The sequence below is a fragment of the Babylonia areolata genome, chromosome 35 (assembly GCF_041734735.1).
Source record: "Babylonia areolata isolate BAREFJ2019XMU chromosome 35, ASM4173473v1, whole genome shotgun sequence".
Classification (NCBI taxonomy): domain Eukaryota; kingdom Metazoa; phylum Mollusca; class Gastropoda; order Neogastropoda; family Buccinidae; genus Babylonia; species Babylonia areolata.
This window is the reverse complement of record NC_134910.1, coordinates 915,001-929,900: the sequence shown is the minus strand read 5'-3', so window position 1 is coordinate 929,900 and position 14,900 is coordinate 915,001. Positions and strand designations below refer to the sequence as shown.

The 14,900-nt window shown below is 51.4% G+C and overlaps 1 protein-coding gene across 11 annotated transcripts in view; it reads right to left on the bottom strand.

Annotated features, from left to right (window-relative positions):
- The window catches only part of LOC143278152 (uncharacterized), a 189,149-nt gene that overhangs the window by 18,154 nt on the left and 156,095 nt on the right, over positions 1 to 14,900 (bottom strand). For 10 of the 11 annotated variants that reach the window (XR_013053848.1, XR_013053849.1, XR_013053850.1 and 7 more), the window contains 8 exons: positions 13,741 to 13,790; positions 12,790 to 13,130; positions 11,082 to 11,129; positions 9,990 to 10,107; positions 6,238 to 6,351; positions 5,627 to 5,729; positions 2,930 to 3,006; positions 1,589 to 1,731 (listed from right to left, as the gene is read on the bottom strand). Coding sequence is in view for 8 of the 11 variants with exons in the window: in XM_076583184.1 (XP_076439299.1) it covers positions 1,589 to 1,731; positions 2,930 to 3,006; positions 5,627 to 5,729; positions 6,238 to 6,351; positions 9,990 to 10,107; positions 11,082 to 11,129; positions 12,790 to 13,130; positions 13,741 to 13,790 (994 nt within the window). In the remaining 3 variants the exon portion in view is untranslated. The remainder of the gene's footprint in view (positions 1 to 1,588; positions 1,732 to 2,929; positions 3,007 to 5,626; positions 5,730 to 6,237; positions 6,352 to 9,989; positions 10,108 to 11,081; positions 11,130 to 12,789; positions 13,131 to 13,740; positions 13,791 to 14,900) is intronic. The other variant, XM_076583187.1, reaches the window with a different exon arrangement.

The following is a 14,900-nucleotide window of genomic DNA, read 5'->3' as shown; positions in this document are numbered from 1 at the left end:
ACAAAAAAGAAATACAAGTATAAATAACAATAATGATAATAATAATCATCTCTGAGCAGTGAACTGGAAAGAAGTCTCAAACGTGACATCAATAATAACAGCAACAACAACAATAATAATAATAATAATAGATGATGACGATGCTAATCATAATACTACCAAGAATAACAATAATCATCATAATAAAATCAATAATACAAATATAATACTGATGATGGTGATGATGATGGTGATGATGATGGTGATGATGATGATGATGGTGATGATGATGATGATGATGATGATGATGATGATGATGATGATGATGGTGATGATGATGGTGATGATGATGATGATGATGATGATGATGATGATGGTGATGATGATGGTGATGATGGTGATGATGATGGTGATGATGATGATGATGATGATGATGGTGATGATGATGGTGATGATGATGATGATGATGATGGTGATGTTGATGATGATGATGATGATGATGGTGATGATGATGATGATGATGATGGTGATGATGGTGATGATGATGATGGTGATGATGATGATGGTGATGATGATGATGGTGATGATGGTGATGATGATGATGATGGTGATGATGGTGATGATGATGATGATGATGATGGTGATGATGATAATAATAATCTCTGAGAAGTGGCAGGGACAGGAACGTCACACTTGACATCAATAATAATGACAACATGAAAGGCAAGGCCTTCAAGACTCACTTGTGATACACTTAAAAACAAAAATCCAAGCTTATTATGTATTGACTATAATTTCAAAATGTAATGTTTAAGATGAGAAAGATCAGTTTAAAGCAAATTAAGTCCCCTAGCATTAATTACAGAGTAATTTCCCTTCTTTACTATCTGCACCAAAGACGTTTGCAAAATAAATAAAACTTCCATGCTTAGCAAAAGAAGTTCCTGTTTGAACACAAAATGATAATAATGACTGCTCTTGTTGTTGGGTCAGAATATCAGATCAAAGTGCCAAGTTTAGAGAATACAAAAAATATAAATATAACAGTAAATGCAGTTTGCATATAATTAGGCTTCATTTTTTATTTTTTTGTGCCCATCCCAGAGGTGCAATATTGTTTTAAAACAAGGTGACTGGAAAGAACTGAATATTTTTCCTATTTTTATGCCTAATTTGGTGTCAACTGACAAAGTATTTGCAGAGAAAATGTCAAAGTTTACCACGGACACACAGACACACGGACACACACACACAAACAGACAACCGAACACCGGGTTAAAACACATACTCACTTTGTTTACACAAGTCAGTCAAAAATGATAATAATGACGATGACGACGATGACAGTCACAATAATAAGAACAACAACAATCACAATGATGAGCGCTCAATGGCAACTGTCAGCCAGCTCTGCCCAGGTGGGCGTGTCTGAAAAGAGCTCACAGCCTGTCTCCGACCAGGGACAGGTGCTGTGTAGGTATCTACATCCTCATCACCATCCTCATCACCATCCTCATCACCATCCTCATCCTCATCACCGTCCTCATCACCATCCTCATCACCATCACCATCCTCATCACCATCCTCATCACCATCCTCATCACCGTACCTGCCGCGGTAGGAATACATGGGCTTGATGAGGAAGAGGCCGGACTCCTGCTCAATGGAGTCCAGGGAATCCATCAACATGGCTGCCAGACGCAGTCGCTCCATGCCCATCGAGTCCATCTTCTCCGCCCACTGCCGCGCCCTCTGGTGACACACAGCGGAGACAGCAATCAGCATGGGGCGACAACCACACTACTCACCCTAGGACAGGTTTTACACCGGTACAGACAGGGATATCAACACACTGACAGAAGACACCCACACAGACACACACGCACAGACACTCACTCACACACACACACACACACACACACACAGAGGCTCACATACATACACAAACACACACACACATACACACATACACACACACACACACACACACACAGTCACACAGGCTCACATACACACACACACACACACACACACTGACACACACACACACAGGCTCACACACACACACACACACACACACACACACACACACACACACAGGCTCACATACACACACAGAGGCTCACATACACACACAGACACAGACACACACATACAAACACACGTGCACGCACACACACAGACAAACTAGAAACACAGACACAGGCACACACAAAATCTGCAGTTCCATCTGTTTCCATTGGACAGGTTTAAAATGACAATCAACTTATGTTTGAAACGCAGTTTAATTAGGAGCGCCATTGGCTCTCTCTGTTCTGATCTTATTGGTTTAGTTTGTTGTTTAATTTTAATGACACTTTTTGTGATGCCAACTGGTGAGAGGGGAAAGGGGAACAGTGATGACGTGAGGCATGGGAAGGGTTGGGAAGGGGGTGCAGTTTTGTAACCCCCCCCCAGCCCCCCCAAAACCCCCCCCCAATAAAGTGTGGATTGATGTTAAAAAGAACAAGCAACAAAACAAACAGTGAATGAACACATACACACAGACAGGCAAACACACAAAACAGACAGACGGACACACACACATACACTCAGACACGTACACACACTCATGCATGCCCACACAGAGCACACAGTGCAGAGAGAATAGGAAGGCACACTGTACAGTAATGATATTGTATAGTACTGTGTTGTATTGTATAGTATTGTATTGTATTGTATAGTATTGTATTGTATAGTATTGTATTGTATAGTATTGTATTGTGTAGTATTGTATTGTATTGTATTGTATAGTATTGTATAGTATTGTATTGTGTAGTATTGTATTGTGTAGTATTGTATAGCACTGTATTGTATTGTATTGTATTATATTGTATTGCATTGTATTGTATTGTATTGTATTGTATTGTATTGTATTGTCATCTCGTCAGAGAAACGGACGTCAACCCACCTGGTTCTGCAAAGCCTCCATTTTGTCCAGGGTGTCGAACACTCCTTCATCAAGACTCTCACTGTTCTTCACGTTTTCTGAAACACACCACAGGGATACAGTGCCTTACAATACATACAATACAATGGAATGCAGTACAATGCAATGTATTACACCACACCACACCACACCACACCAGACTACACACTACACTACACTGCACGACACCACACCGCACCACACTGCATGACACCACACCACACACCACACCACACCACACCGCACCACACTGCACTGCATGATACTACACCACACCACACCACACCACACTACACTGCATGATACTACACCACACCACACCACACCACACCACACCACACCACACCACACTGCACTGCATGATACTACACCACACCACACCACACCACACCACATGACACTACACTACACCACACCACACACGTCATTCACTGCTTGGAACCCCTCACAACCCCCCCTCCCCTCACACCCCCCCTCCCCTCACACCCCTCCTCCCCTCACACCCCCCCTCCCCTCACACCCCTCCTCCCCTCACACCCCCCCTCCCCTCACACCCCTCCTCCCCTCACACCCCTCCTCCCCTCACACCCCCCCCTCCCCTCACACCCCCCCTCCCCTCACACCCCCCCTCCCCTCACACCCCCCCTCCCCTCACACCCCTCCTCCCCTCACACCCCTCCTCCCCTCACACCCCCTCCTCCCTCCTCCCCTCACACCCCCCATCCCCTCACACCCTCCTCCCCTCACACCCCTCCTCCCTCCTCCCCTCACACCCCTCCTCCCTCCTCCCCTCACACCCCCCTCCCCTCACACCCCCTCCTCCCCTCACACCCCCCTCCCCTCACACCCCTCCTCCCCTCACACCCCCCTCCCCTCCTCCCCCCTCCCTCACCCCCTCCTCCCCTCACACCCCTCCTCCCCCCCCCCCCCCCCCCTCCCCCCCCCCCCCCCCCCCCCTCCCCCCCCCCCCCCCCCCCCCCCCCCCCCCCCCCCCCCCCCCCCCCCTCCCCCCCCCCCCCCCCCCCCCCCCCCCCCCCCCCCCCCCCCCCCCCCCCCCCCCCCCCCCCCCCCCCCCCCTCCCCCCCCCCCCCCCCCCCCCCCCCCTCCCCCCCCCCCCCCCCCCCCCCCCCCCTCCCCCCCCCCCCCCCCCCCCCCCCCCCCCCCCCCCCCCCCCCCCCCTCCCCCCCCCCCCCTCCCCCCCCCCCCCCCCCCCCCCCCCTCCCCCCCCCCCCCCCCCCCCCCCCCCCCCCCCCCCCCCCCCCCCCCCCCCCCCCCCCCCCCCCCCCCCCCCACCCCCCCCCCCCCCCCCCCCCCCACCCCCCCCCCCCCCCCCCCCCCCCCCCCCCCCCCCCCCCCCCCCCCCCACCCCCCCCCCCCCCCCCCCCCCCTCCCCCCCCCCCCCCCCCCTCCCCCCCCCCCCCCCCTCCCCCCCCCCCCCCCCCCCCCCTCCCCTCACACCCCTCCTCCCCCCTCCCCTCACACCCCTCCTCCCCTCACACCCCCTCCTCCCCTCACACCCCTCCTCCCCTCACACCCCCTCCTCCCCTCACACCCCCTCCTCACCTCACACCCCCCCTCCCCTCACACCCCTCCTCCCCTCACACCCCTCCTCCCCCCTCCCCTCACACCCCCCCTCCCCTCACACCCCCCCTCCCCTCACACCCCCTCCTCCCCTCACACCCGTCCTCCCCTCACACCCCCCCTCCCCTCACACCCCCCCTCCCCTCACACCCCTCCTCCCCTCACACCCCCTCCCCTGACACCCACTCCTCCCCTCACACCCCCCCCTCCCCTCACACCCCTCACACCCCCCCTCCCCTCACACCCCCCCTCCCCTCACACCCCCTCCCCTCACATCCCCCCCTCCCCTCACACCCCCACCTCCCCCTTACCCTCACTCCCCCCTCCCCTCACACCCCCCCTCCCCTCACACCCCCTCCCTCCCCCCTCCCCTCACACCCCCACCTCCCCCTTACCCTCACTCCCCCCCTCCCCTCACACCCCCACCTCCCCCCCTTACCCTCACACCCCCACCTCCCCCCTTACCCTCACACCTCCTCCTCCCCCTTACCCTCACTCCCCCCTCCCCTCACACCCCCACCCCCTGCCCCCAGGTGTTGCTGATGTGTTGTCTGACCTTCAAGGGTGAAGGTGGCAGAACGGTGCAGACGCTCAGCTGCCCATATAGAGGTCCGTGAGGGTGCGGGTTCGAATCCCGCTCTCGCCCTTTCTCCCAAAGTTTGACTGGAAAAATCAGACTGAGTGCCTGGTCATTCGGATCAAACGATAAACCGAGGTGCCGTGTGCAGCACGCACTTGGCGCGCTGAAAAAAGAACCCATGGCAACGAAAGTGTTGTCCTCTGGCAAAATGACGTAAAAAGAAATCCACTCTCATAGGTACACAAAAATATAAGCATATAATCAAGGTCTGGCAAAGCGCGTTGGACTACACTGCTGGTCAGCCTTCTTCCTGGCAAGATGTGGTGTAGCGTATATGGATTTGTCCGAAAGCAGTGACACCTCCTTCAGAAAGTGAAACTTCTTCTTCTTCTTCCTCTACGTTCGTGGGCTGCAACCCCCACGTTCACTCGTATGTACACGAGTGGGCTTTTACGTGCATGAGCGTTTTTACCCCGCCATGTAAGGCAGCCATACTCCGTATTCGGGGGAAGTCTCACCTTCGATCTCCTTCATGCGGGAGTGGTGGACGTACTTCTTCACCAGGTGGGCCAGGCGCTGTGCTGGCAGACTGACGTAGTCACCCATCGTCGTCACCACCTCCTGGGCTCACACACAGCGCCGTCATCATCACCATCGTCGTCGTCATCGTTGTCGTTATATCGTCATCGTCATTGTGATTGTGCTTATATCATCATGGTTGTCGTATCGTCATCGTCACCATCATCGCCATCGCTGTCGTCTTATCATCATTGTCGTCGTCAACAACGTTGTCATATCGTCATCATCAGTATCACTGTTGTCATCGTCATCATCGTCGTCGTTGTTGACACAACCACCATCAGAGAGAGAGAGAGAGAGAGAGAGAGAGAGAGAGAGAGAGAGAGAGAGGAAACAATTTTCCAACAAGGCAGGCAGACAGGCAGGCAGACAGACAGACAGAAAGAAAGAGAGACAGACAGAAAGGCAGACAGACAGAGAGACAGACAGACAGAGAGACAGACAGACAGGCAGGCAGATAGAGAGAGACAGACAGACAGAGAGACAGACAGACAGGCAGACAGACAGACAGACAGACAGACAGGCAGCCAGCCAGCCAGGGGCAGCGCACCTTGTATTTGTCAGCATCCAGGCGCTGATCCAGCACGGCCTTCTTCATCATCTTGGCGTTCCTCTCCAGGTCCAACCTGGTGAACAGCAACGACTGGTCGGGGGACGGGGTCTTCTGAAACACACACACACACACACACACACACACACACACACACACACACACACACACCGTAACACACACACACACACACACACCGTAACACACACACACACACACACACACACACACACACACACACACACACACACACACACACACACACGAATCAGTTCAGTGTCAGTAAGGAAATACAGACGCTTACGTATAGACAGAAAATGGACGCCTTCAAAACAAACTATACCAGGAAAACACCTGCAACAACGTGGACGTTAAAGGCTCAAACAACGTGGACGTTAAAGGCTCAAACAACTTGGACGCTAAAGGCTCAAACAACGTGGACGCTAAAGGCTCAAACAACGTGGACGTTAAAGGCTCAAACAACGTGGACGCTAAAGGCTCAAACAACGTGGACGCTAGATGCTAAAGGCTCAAACAACGTGGACGCTAAAGGCTCAAACAACGTGGACGCTAGATGCTAAAGGCTCAAACAACGTGGACGCTAGACGCTAAAGGCTCAAACAACGTGGACGCTAAAGGCTCAAACAACGTGGACGCTTAAGGCTCAAAGCACCCAGTGAACAGAATACAGCCGGCTGACAAAGCGAAAGTAAACATGGCCACTGCAGTGTAACACCATCCATATCTGATCCAAGAGAAGCAAGGGGGTGTTACAGGTAACTCGTTACCCAGGGTGCAGAGTGTGACAGGTCAGTCTGACTGGAGAAACGTCTGGCAGGAACGTGAGGAGAGGGAAGGTGGTCATTCTGACAGGCACTGGCGGCATTATCTACCTGTTGGTCACCTCAAACTCCATCCAATGGACACTGGTGTCGGCATTATCTACCTCTGGTCACCTCAAACTCCAACCAATGGACACTGGTGTCGGCATTATCTACCTGTTGGTCACCGGTGTCGGCATTATCCACCTGTTGGTCACCGGTGTCGGCATTATCTACCTGTTGGTCACGTCAAACTCCATCCAATGGACACTGGTGTCGGCATTATCTACCTGTTGGTCACCTCAAACTCCATCCAATGGACACTGATGTCGGCATTATCTACCTGTTGGTCACCGGTGTCGGCATTATCTACCTGTTGGTTACCTCAAACTCCATTCAATGGACACTGATGTCGGCATTATCTACCTGTTGGTCACCGGTGTCGGCATTATCTACCTGTTGGTCACCTCAAACTCCATCCAATGGACACTGATGTCGGCATTATCTACCTGTTGGTCACCTCAAACTCCATCCAATGGACACTGGTGTCGGCATTATCTACCTGTTGGTCACCTCAAACTCCATCCAATGGACACTGGTGTCGGCATTATCTACCTGTTGGTCACCGGTGTCGGCATTATCTACCTGTTGGTTACCTCAAACCATTATCTACCTGTTGGTCACCTCAAACCATTATCTACCTGTTGGTTACCTCAAACCATTATCTACCTGTTGGTCACCTCAAACTCCATCCAATGGACACTGATGTCAGCATTATCTACCTGTTGGTCACCTCAAACTCCATCCAATGGACACTGGTGTCGGCATTATCTACCTGTTGGTTACCTCAAACTCCATCCAATGGACACTGATGTCGGCATTATCTACCTCTGGTCACCTCAAACTCCATCGAATGGACACTGGTGTCAGCATTATCTACCTGTTGGTCACCTCAAACTCCATCCAATGGACACTGATGTCGGCATTATCTACCTGTTGGTCACCTCAAACTCCATCCAATGGACACTGATGTCGGCATTATCTACCTGTTGGTTACCTCAAACTCCATCCAATGGACATTGGTGTCGGCATTATCTACCTGTTGGTCACCTCAAACTCCATTCAATGGACACTGATGTCGGCATTATCTACCTGTTGGTCACCTCAAACTCCATTCAATGGACACTGATGTCGGCATTATCTACCTGTTGGTCACCTCAAACTCCATTCAATGGACACTGATGTCGGCATTATCTACCTGTTGGTCACCTCAAACTCCATCCAATGGACACTGGTGTCGGCATTATCTACCTGTTGGTTACCTCAAACTCCATTCAATGGACACTGATGTCGGCATTATCTACCTGTTGGTCACCGGTGTCGGCATTATCTACCTGTTGGTCACCTCAAACTCCATCCAATGGACACTGATGTCGGCATTATCTACCTGTTGGTCACTGGTGTCGGCATTATCTACCTGTTGGTCACGTCAAACTCCATCCAATGGACACTGATGTCGGCATTATCTACCTGTTGGTCACCTCAAACTCCATTCAATGGACACTGGTGTCGGCATTATCTACCTGTTGGTTACCTCAAACTCCATCCAATGGACACTGATGTCAGCATTATCTACCTGTTGGTCACCTCAAACTCCATCCAATGGACACTGGTGTCGGCATTATCTACCTGTTGGTTACCTCAAACTCCATCCAATGGACACTGATGTCGGCATTATCTACCTGTTGGTTACCTCAAACTCCATTCAATGGACACTGATGTCGGCATTATCTACCTGTTGGTCACCTCAAACTCCATCGAATGGACACTGGTGTCGGCATTATCTACCTGTTGGTCACCTCAAACTCCATCGAATGGACACTGGTGTCGGCATTATCTACCTGTTGGTCACCTCAAACTCCATCGAATGGACACTGGTGTCGGCATTATCTACCTGTTGGTCACCTCAAACTCCATCCAATGGACATTGGTGCGGACATTGTGACTGCGTGCAAAAGCAAAGAATACCGAGTCCTGTAAGTTGTCTGGCTGACCATTCTGTGGCTTAAGGACAGGACATGGACAAAAATTCAAATGGGATGTATGTGAGCAAGGTTTCCTGCCCCTCCCCCCTCCTCACACATATACCCCCCCCCCCCTTACACACACACCACACACATCCCCCCATACACACACACCCTACAAATACACACCCCACTACATACACACACACACACAAACATGCACACTAACAACCAGACACACACACACCACAAACACACACACACACCACAAACACACACACACACACACACACACACACACACACCACACACACACACACACACCACAAACACACACACACACCACAGACACACACACACACCACAAACACACACACACACACACACCACACACACACACACACACACACCCACACACACACACACCACAAACACACACACAGAGACACACACCCACACACACACCACAAACACACACACAGACACCCCCCCCCCCCCCCACACACACACACCACAAACACACACACACACACACCACAAACACACACACACACAGACACCCCCCCCCACACACCCCCCCCCCCCCACACACACACACACCACAAACACACACACACACCACAAACACAGACACACACACACACACACACACACACACACCACAAACACACACACACACACACACACACACACACACCACAAACACACACACACACACACACCAAAAAAACACACACACAGACCCCCCCCCCCCACACACACACCACAAACACACACACAGACACAAACACACACACACCACAAACATCACACACACACACCACAAACACACACACACACACATAACCCCCACCCCACCCCACACACAGAGGGAAGGCAGACAGCAGACAGACAGCAGGGCACTGACTGCCGACAGAGAAGCGGAGGCTGAGCGAGGCTTTGTGGCAGCCTTCCCGATGGCCGACAGCTCTCTCTGCAGTTCGTTGATCGTATCCTGCATCTCCATCATCACCACCGTGTTGTGCCTGTCGTCATTATCATCATCGTCATCATCATCATCTCCATCATCACCACCGTGTTGTGCCTGTCGTCATTATCATCATCATCATCATCATCATCTCCATCATCACCACCGTGTTGTGCCTGTCGTCGTCATCGTCATCATCATCATCGTCATCATCATCATCATCATCGTCATCATCAGTCATCATTATCATCATCATCGTCATCATCATCATCATCAGTCGTAATCATCATCGTCGTCGTCGTCGTTATCGTCATCATCATCATCTCTATCATTGTCAGCATAAATCACCATTTATTTTTCTTATTAATAATTTTATTGACATATTTTGCACAAGTGCCTGACGTCATCATCGTCATCATCATCAATGTCATGACTATCATTTCCATGTGTAGTGTCTGTCGCCATCATCATCATCGTCATCATTGTCATCATTCTCATCTCCATCATTATCATCTCAGTCACTGTCATCATTATCATATCCATCATCGTCATCATTATCATCGCCAGCATCATCGTCATCTCCATCAATGTCGTCATTATCATCGCCATCAATGTCATCATTATCATCTCCATCATCATCATTTCCATCAATGTCATCGTTATCATCTACATCATTGTCATCATTATCAAAAACATCACTGTCATCATTATTATCTACATCATTGTCATCATTATCATCTACATCATTGTCAACATTATCATATACATCACTGTCATCATTATCATCATTATCATCTCCATCAATGTCATCGTTATCATTCCATAATCATCATCAAGTTGTGTCTGTCATCATCATCATCGTCATCATCACTTTCTTGTGTCATTATCAGCATGATAGCTTTTGTCTGCAATCACACACACACACACACACACACACACACACACAGAGGAACACTGAAGCCCCACCCCCTCCCCCTTAACCCCCCATCCCCATCCCCACCCCAAAGTGAAGAAATTGAACAACCCACATACCTGATCTGTTCCTCGTACTTCTGGGCATCATCCATTTGTTTCTGCTGTCTGTGTACACACACACACACACACACACACCACGATTTAATGAGTGTTTGATTTCATTTGATTATTAGAAATACATCTTCTGCGAAAAAAAAGAATTAAAAAATGGAGTGAGAATGCGTGAATGAGAGATACACGTACATCACACAGCTTGAACTAGAGCATTAAGGAATCCTGACAACAACTAAAAACACACATATCTGTGAAAGAAGAAACAGTGAAAGAACAAATGTGAATGTCCACCTCAATGAAAACACACAGACAGAGCTGTCTGAGACAGGCAGCAGAGGAAGAAAGCCCGCTTCCAAAGGAAAGCACACACAGCCCCACAACCACCCCCTCCCCACAATCCTCACCATCACTCACAAGCACACACAGCCCCACAACCACCCCCTCCCCACAATCCTTACCATCACTCACAAGCTCACACAGCCCCACAACCACCCCCTCCCCACAATCCTCACCATCACTCACAAGCTCACACTGCCCCACAACCACCCCCTCCCCACAATCCTCACCATCACTCACAAGCTCACACTGCCCCACAACCACCCCTTCCCCACAATCCTTACCATCACTCACAAGCTCACACAGCCCCACAACCACCCCTTCCCCACAATCCTTACCATCACTCACAAGCTCACACAGCCCCACAACCATCCCCACCCCACAATCCTCACCATCACTCACAAGCTCACACTGCTCTGTGTGTGTTCTGCAGCTTGCTTGTTGTTTTTCTACTTGATTTTTCTTTCTTTTTTTTTCTTTTTTTTTTTTACCTCTTTCTCTCTCTCAAACACACACACACACACACACACACAAACACATACATTATCCACACACACACACCCGCCCTCCACACCCTCTCCCCCCACACTCCACACCCACCCTCTCCCCACACACCCACCCTCTCCCCACACACCCTCTCCCTACATACCCACTCCACACCCACCCTCTCCCCACACACCCACTCCACACCCACCCTCTCCCCACACACCCACCCTCTCCCCACACACCCACTCCACACCCACCCTCTCCCCACACACTCCACACCCACCCTCTCCCCACACACCCACTCCACACCCACCCTCTCCCCACACACCCACCCTCTCCCCACACACCCACTCCACACCCACCCTCTCCCCACACACTCCACACCCACCCTCTCCCCACACACCCACCCTCTCCCCACACACCCACTCCACACCCACCCTCTCCCCACACACCCACCCTCTCCCCACACACCCACTCCACACCCACCCTCTCCCCACACACTCCACACCCACCCTCTCCCCACACACCCACTCCACATCCACCCTCTCCCCACACACCCACCCTCTCCCCACACACCCACTCCACACCCACCCTCTCCCCACACACCCACCCTCTCCCCACACACCCACTCCACACCCACCCTCTCCCCACACACCCACTCCACACCCACCCTCTCCCCACACACCCACCCTCTCCCCACACACCCACTCCACACCCACCCTCTCCCCACACACCCACTCCACACCCACCCTCTCCCCACACACCCACCCTCTCCCCACACACCCACTCCACACCCACCCTCTCCCCACACACCCATCCTCTCCCCACACATCCACCCTCTCCCCACACACCCACTCCACACCCACCCCTTGCCCCCCCCCACACTCACAGGTAAGAAAAGCGAGATTCCCAATCCGCCGGAACACCACCACCACCATCACCATCAGCAGCAAACTCCTCTGCAGTCACGGAGCTTTTCCGGGAAGCTGCCGCCTCCCCTTCCTGCCCTCTGCCGCCGATCTCCCCTGAAGGGACCTCTCCTGCCTGACTGTCAACGCCTTCGTGGTGGGGGGCAGGGGGCAGGGGGTCGGTGAGGGCGGTGGGGGTGGGCGTGGCGGCCTGCTTGAGGGTGGGCAGCAGGGGGTCTGCGGAGGCCTGCCGTGTCGGGGGGAGGCGACTGGCGCGCGCTTCGTCCCGTGAGAAGGGCAGGAGGGAGGACACGGGGGGCTCCTGGTGGGGGGGGGGGGGGGGGGGGGGGGGGGGCACGCATGCACACACACACACACACACACATGCGCGCACGCACACATACAGAGACACACACACAAACACACACACACACAGACGACATGCACCGTTAGAAAATCAGGTGTGTGTGTGCCTATATATATATATATATATATATATATATATATATATATATATATATATATATATATATATATGTCAAAATAATCAAGACCTGAAATGGTGTATACAAACATTATTTATTTCTCTCTCTTTTCAAACAAGAACGTAGACCTGACTTCAACAAGTTGCTTTTTGTTCTATCTTGTTTCCACAACATGATGAAAAATAAATGGAAGCCAAATTACACTACTGTCAAGGTGTATTTCTGATCGCTGGTCTGGTGGATTCCTGTCTCTACAACAACACCTGTCCTTTATCATTATCATCATCAACGTCATCATCATAATTGTCATCATCATCATCATCATAATTGTCATCATCATCATCATCATAACAATCATCATCATCATCATCATCACCATCATAATTGTCATCATCATCATCACCATCACTGTCATTTCAGCAAGGTACAGCAGTGGAGAGCACTCACCCTGTCCACCATGACGGCACTGTTGATGACACTGGAGATCTCTTCCAAGACTGAGGACAGAGACACACACACACTGTTACCTCTCTCTCACTGTTACCCTCAAGGCCTGACTAAGCGCGTTGGGTTACGCTGCTGGTCAGGCATCTGCTTGGCAGATGTGGTGTAGCGTATATGGATTTGTCCGAACGCAGTGACGCCTCCTTGAGCTACTGATACTGAAACTGAAACTCACTGTTACCTCTCCCTCTACACACACACTGTTACCTCTCTCTCTACACACACACTGTTACCTCTCTCTCTACACACACACTGTTACCTCCACACACACACACACACACACACACTGTTACCTCTCTCTCTACACACACACTGTTACCTCCACACACACACACACACACTGTTACCTCTCTCTCTACACACACACTGTTACCTCCACACACACACACACACACACACACACACACACTGTTACCTCTCTCTCTACACACACACTGTTACCTCCACACACACACACACACACACACACACACTGTTACCTCTCTCTCTACACACACACTGTTACTTCCACACACACACACACACACACACATACACACACACACACACACACTGTTACCTCTCTCTCTACACACACACTGTTACTTCCACACACACACACACACACACACACACACACACTGTTACCTCTCTCTCTCTCTACACACACACACACACACTGTTACCTCCACACACACACACACATACACACACACACTGTTACCTCCACACACACACACACACACACACACACACACACACTGTTACCTCTCTCTCTACACACACACTGTTACCTCCACACACACACACACACACACACACACACACACACACACACACACACTGTTACCTCCACACACACACACACACACACACACACTGTTACCTCCACACACACACACACACACACACACTGTTACCTCCCCACACACACACACACACACACACACACACTGTTACCTCCCCCCCCCCCCCCACACACACACACTGTTACCTCCACACACACACACACACACACACACACACACACTGTTACCTCCCCACACACACACACACACACACACACTGTTACCTCCACACACACACACACACACACACACACACACACTGTTACCTCCACACAC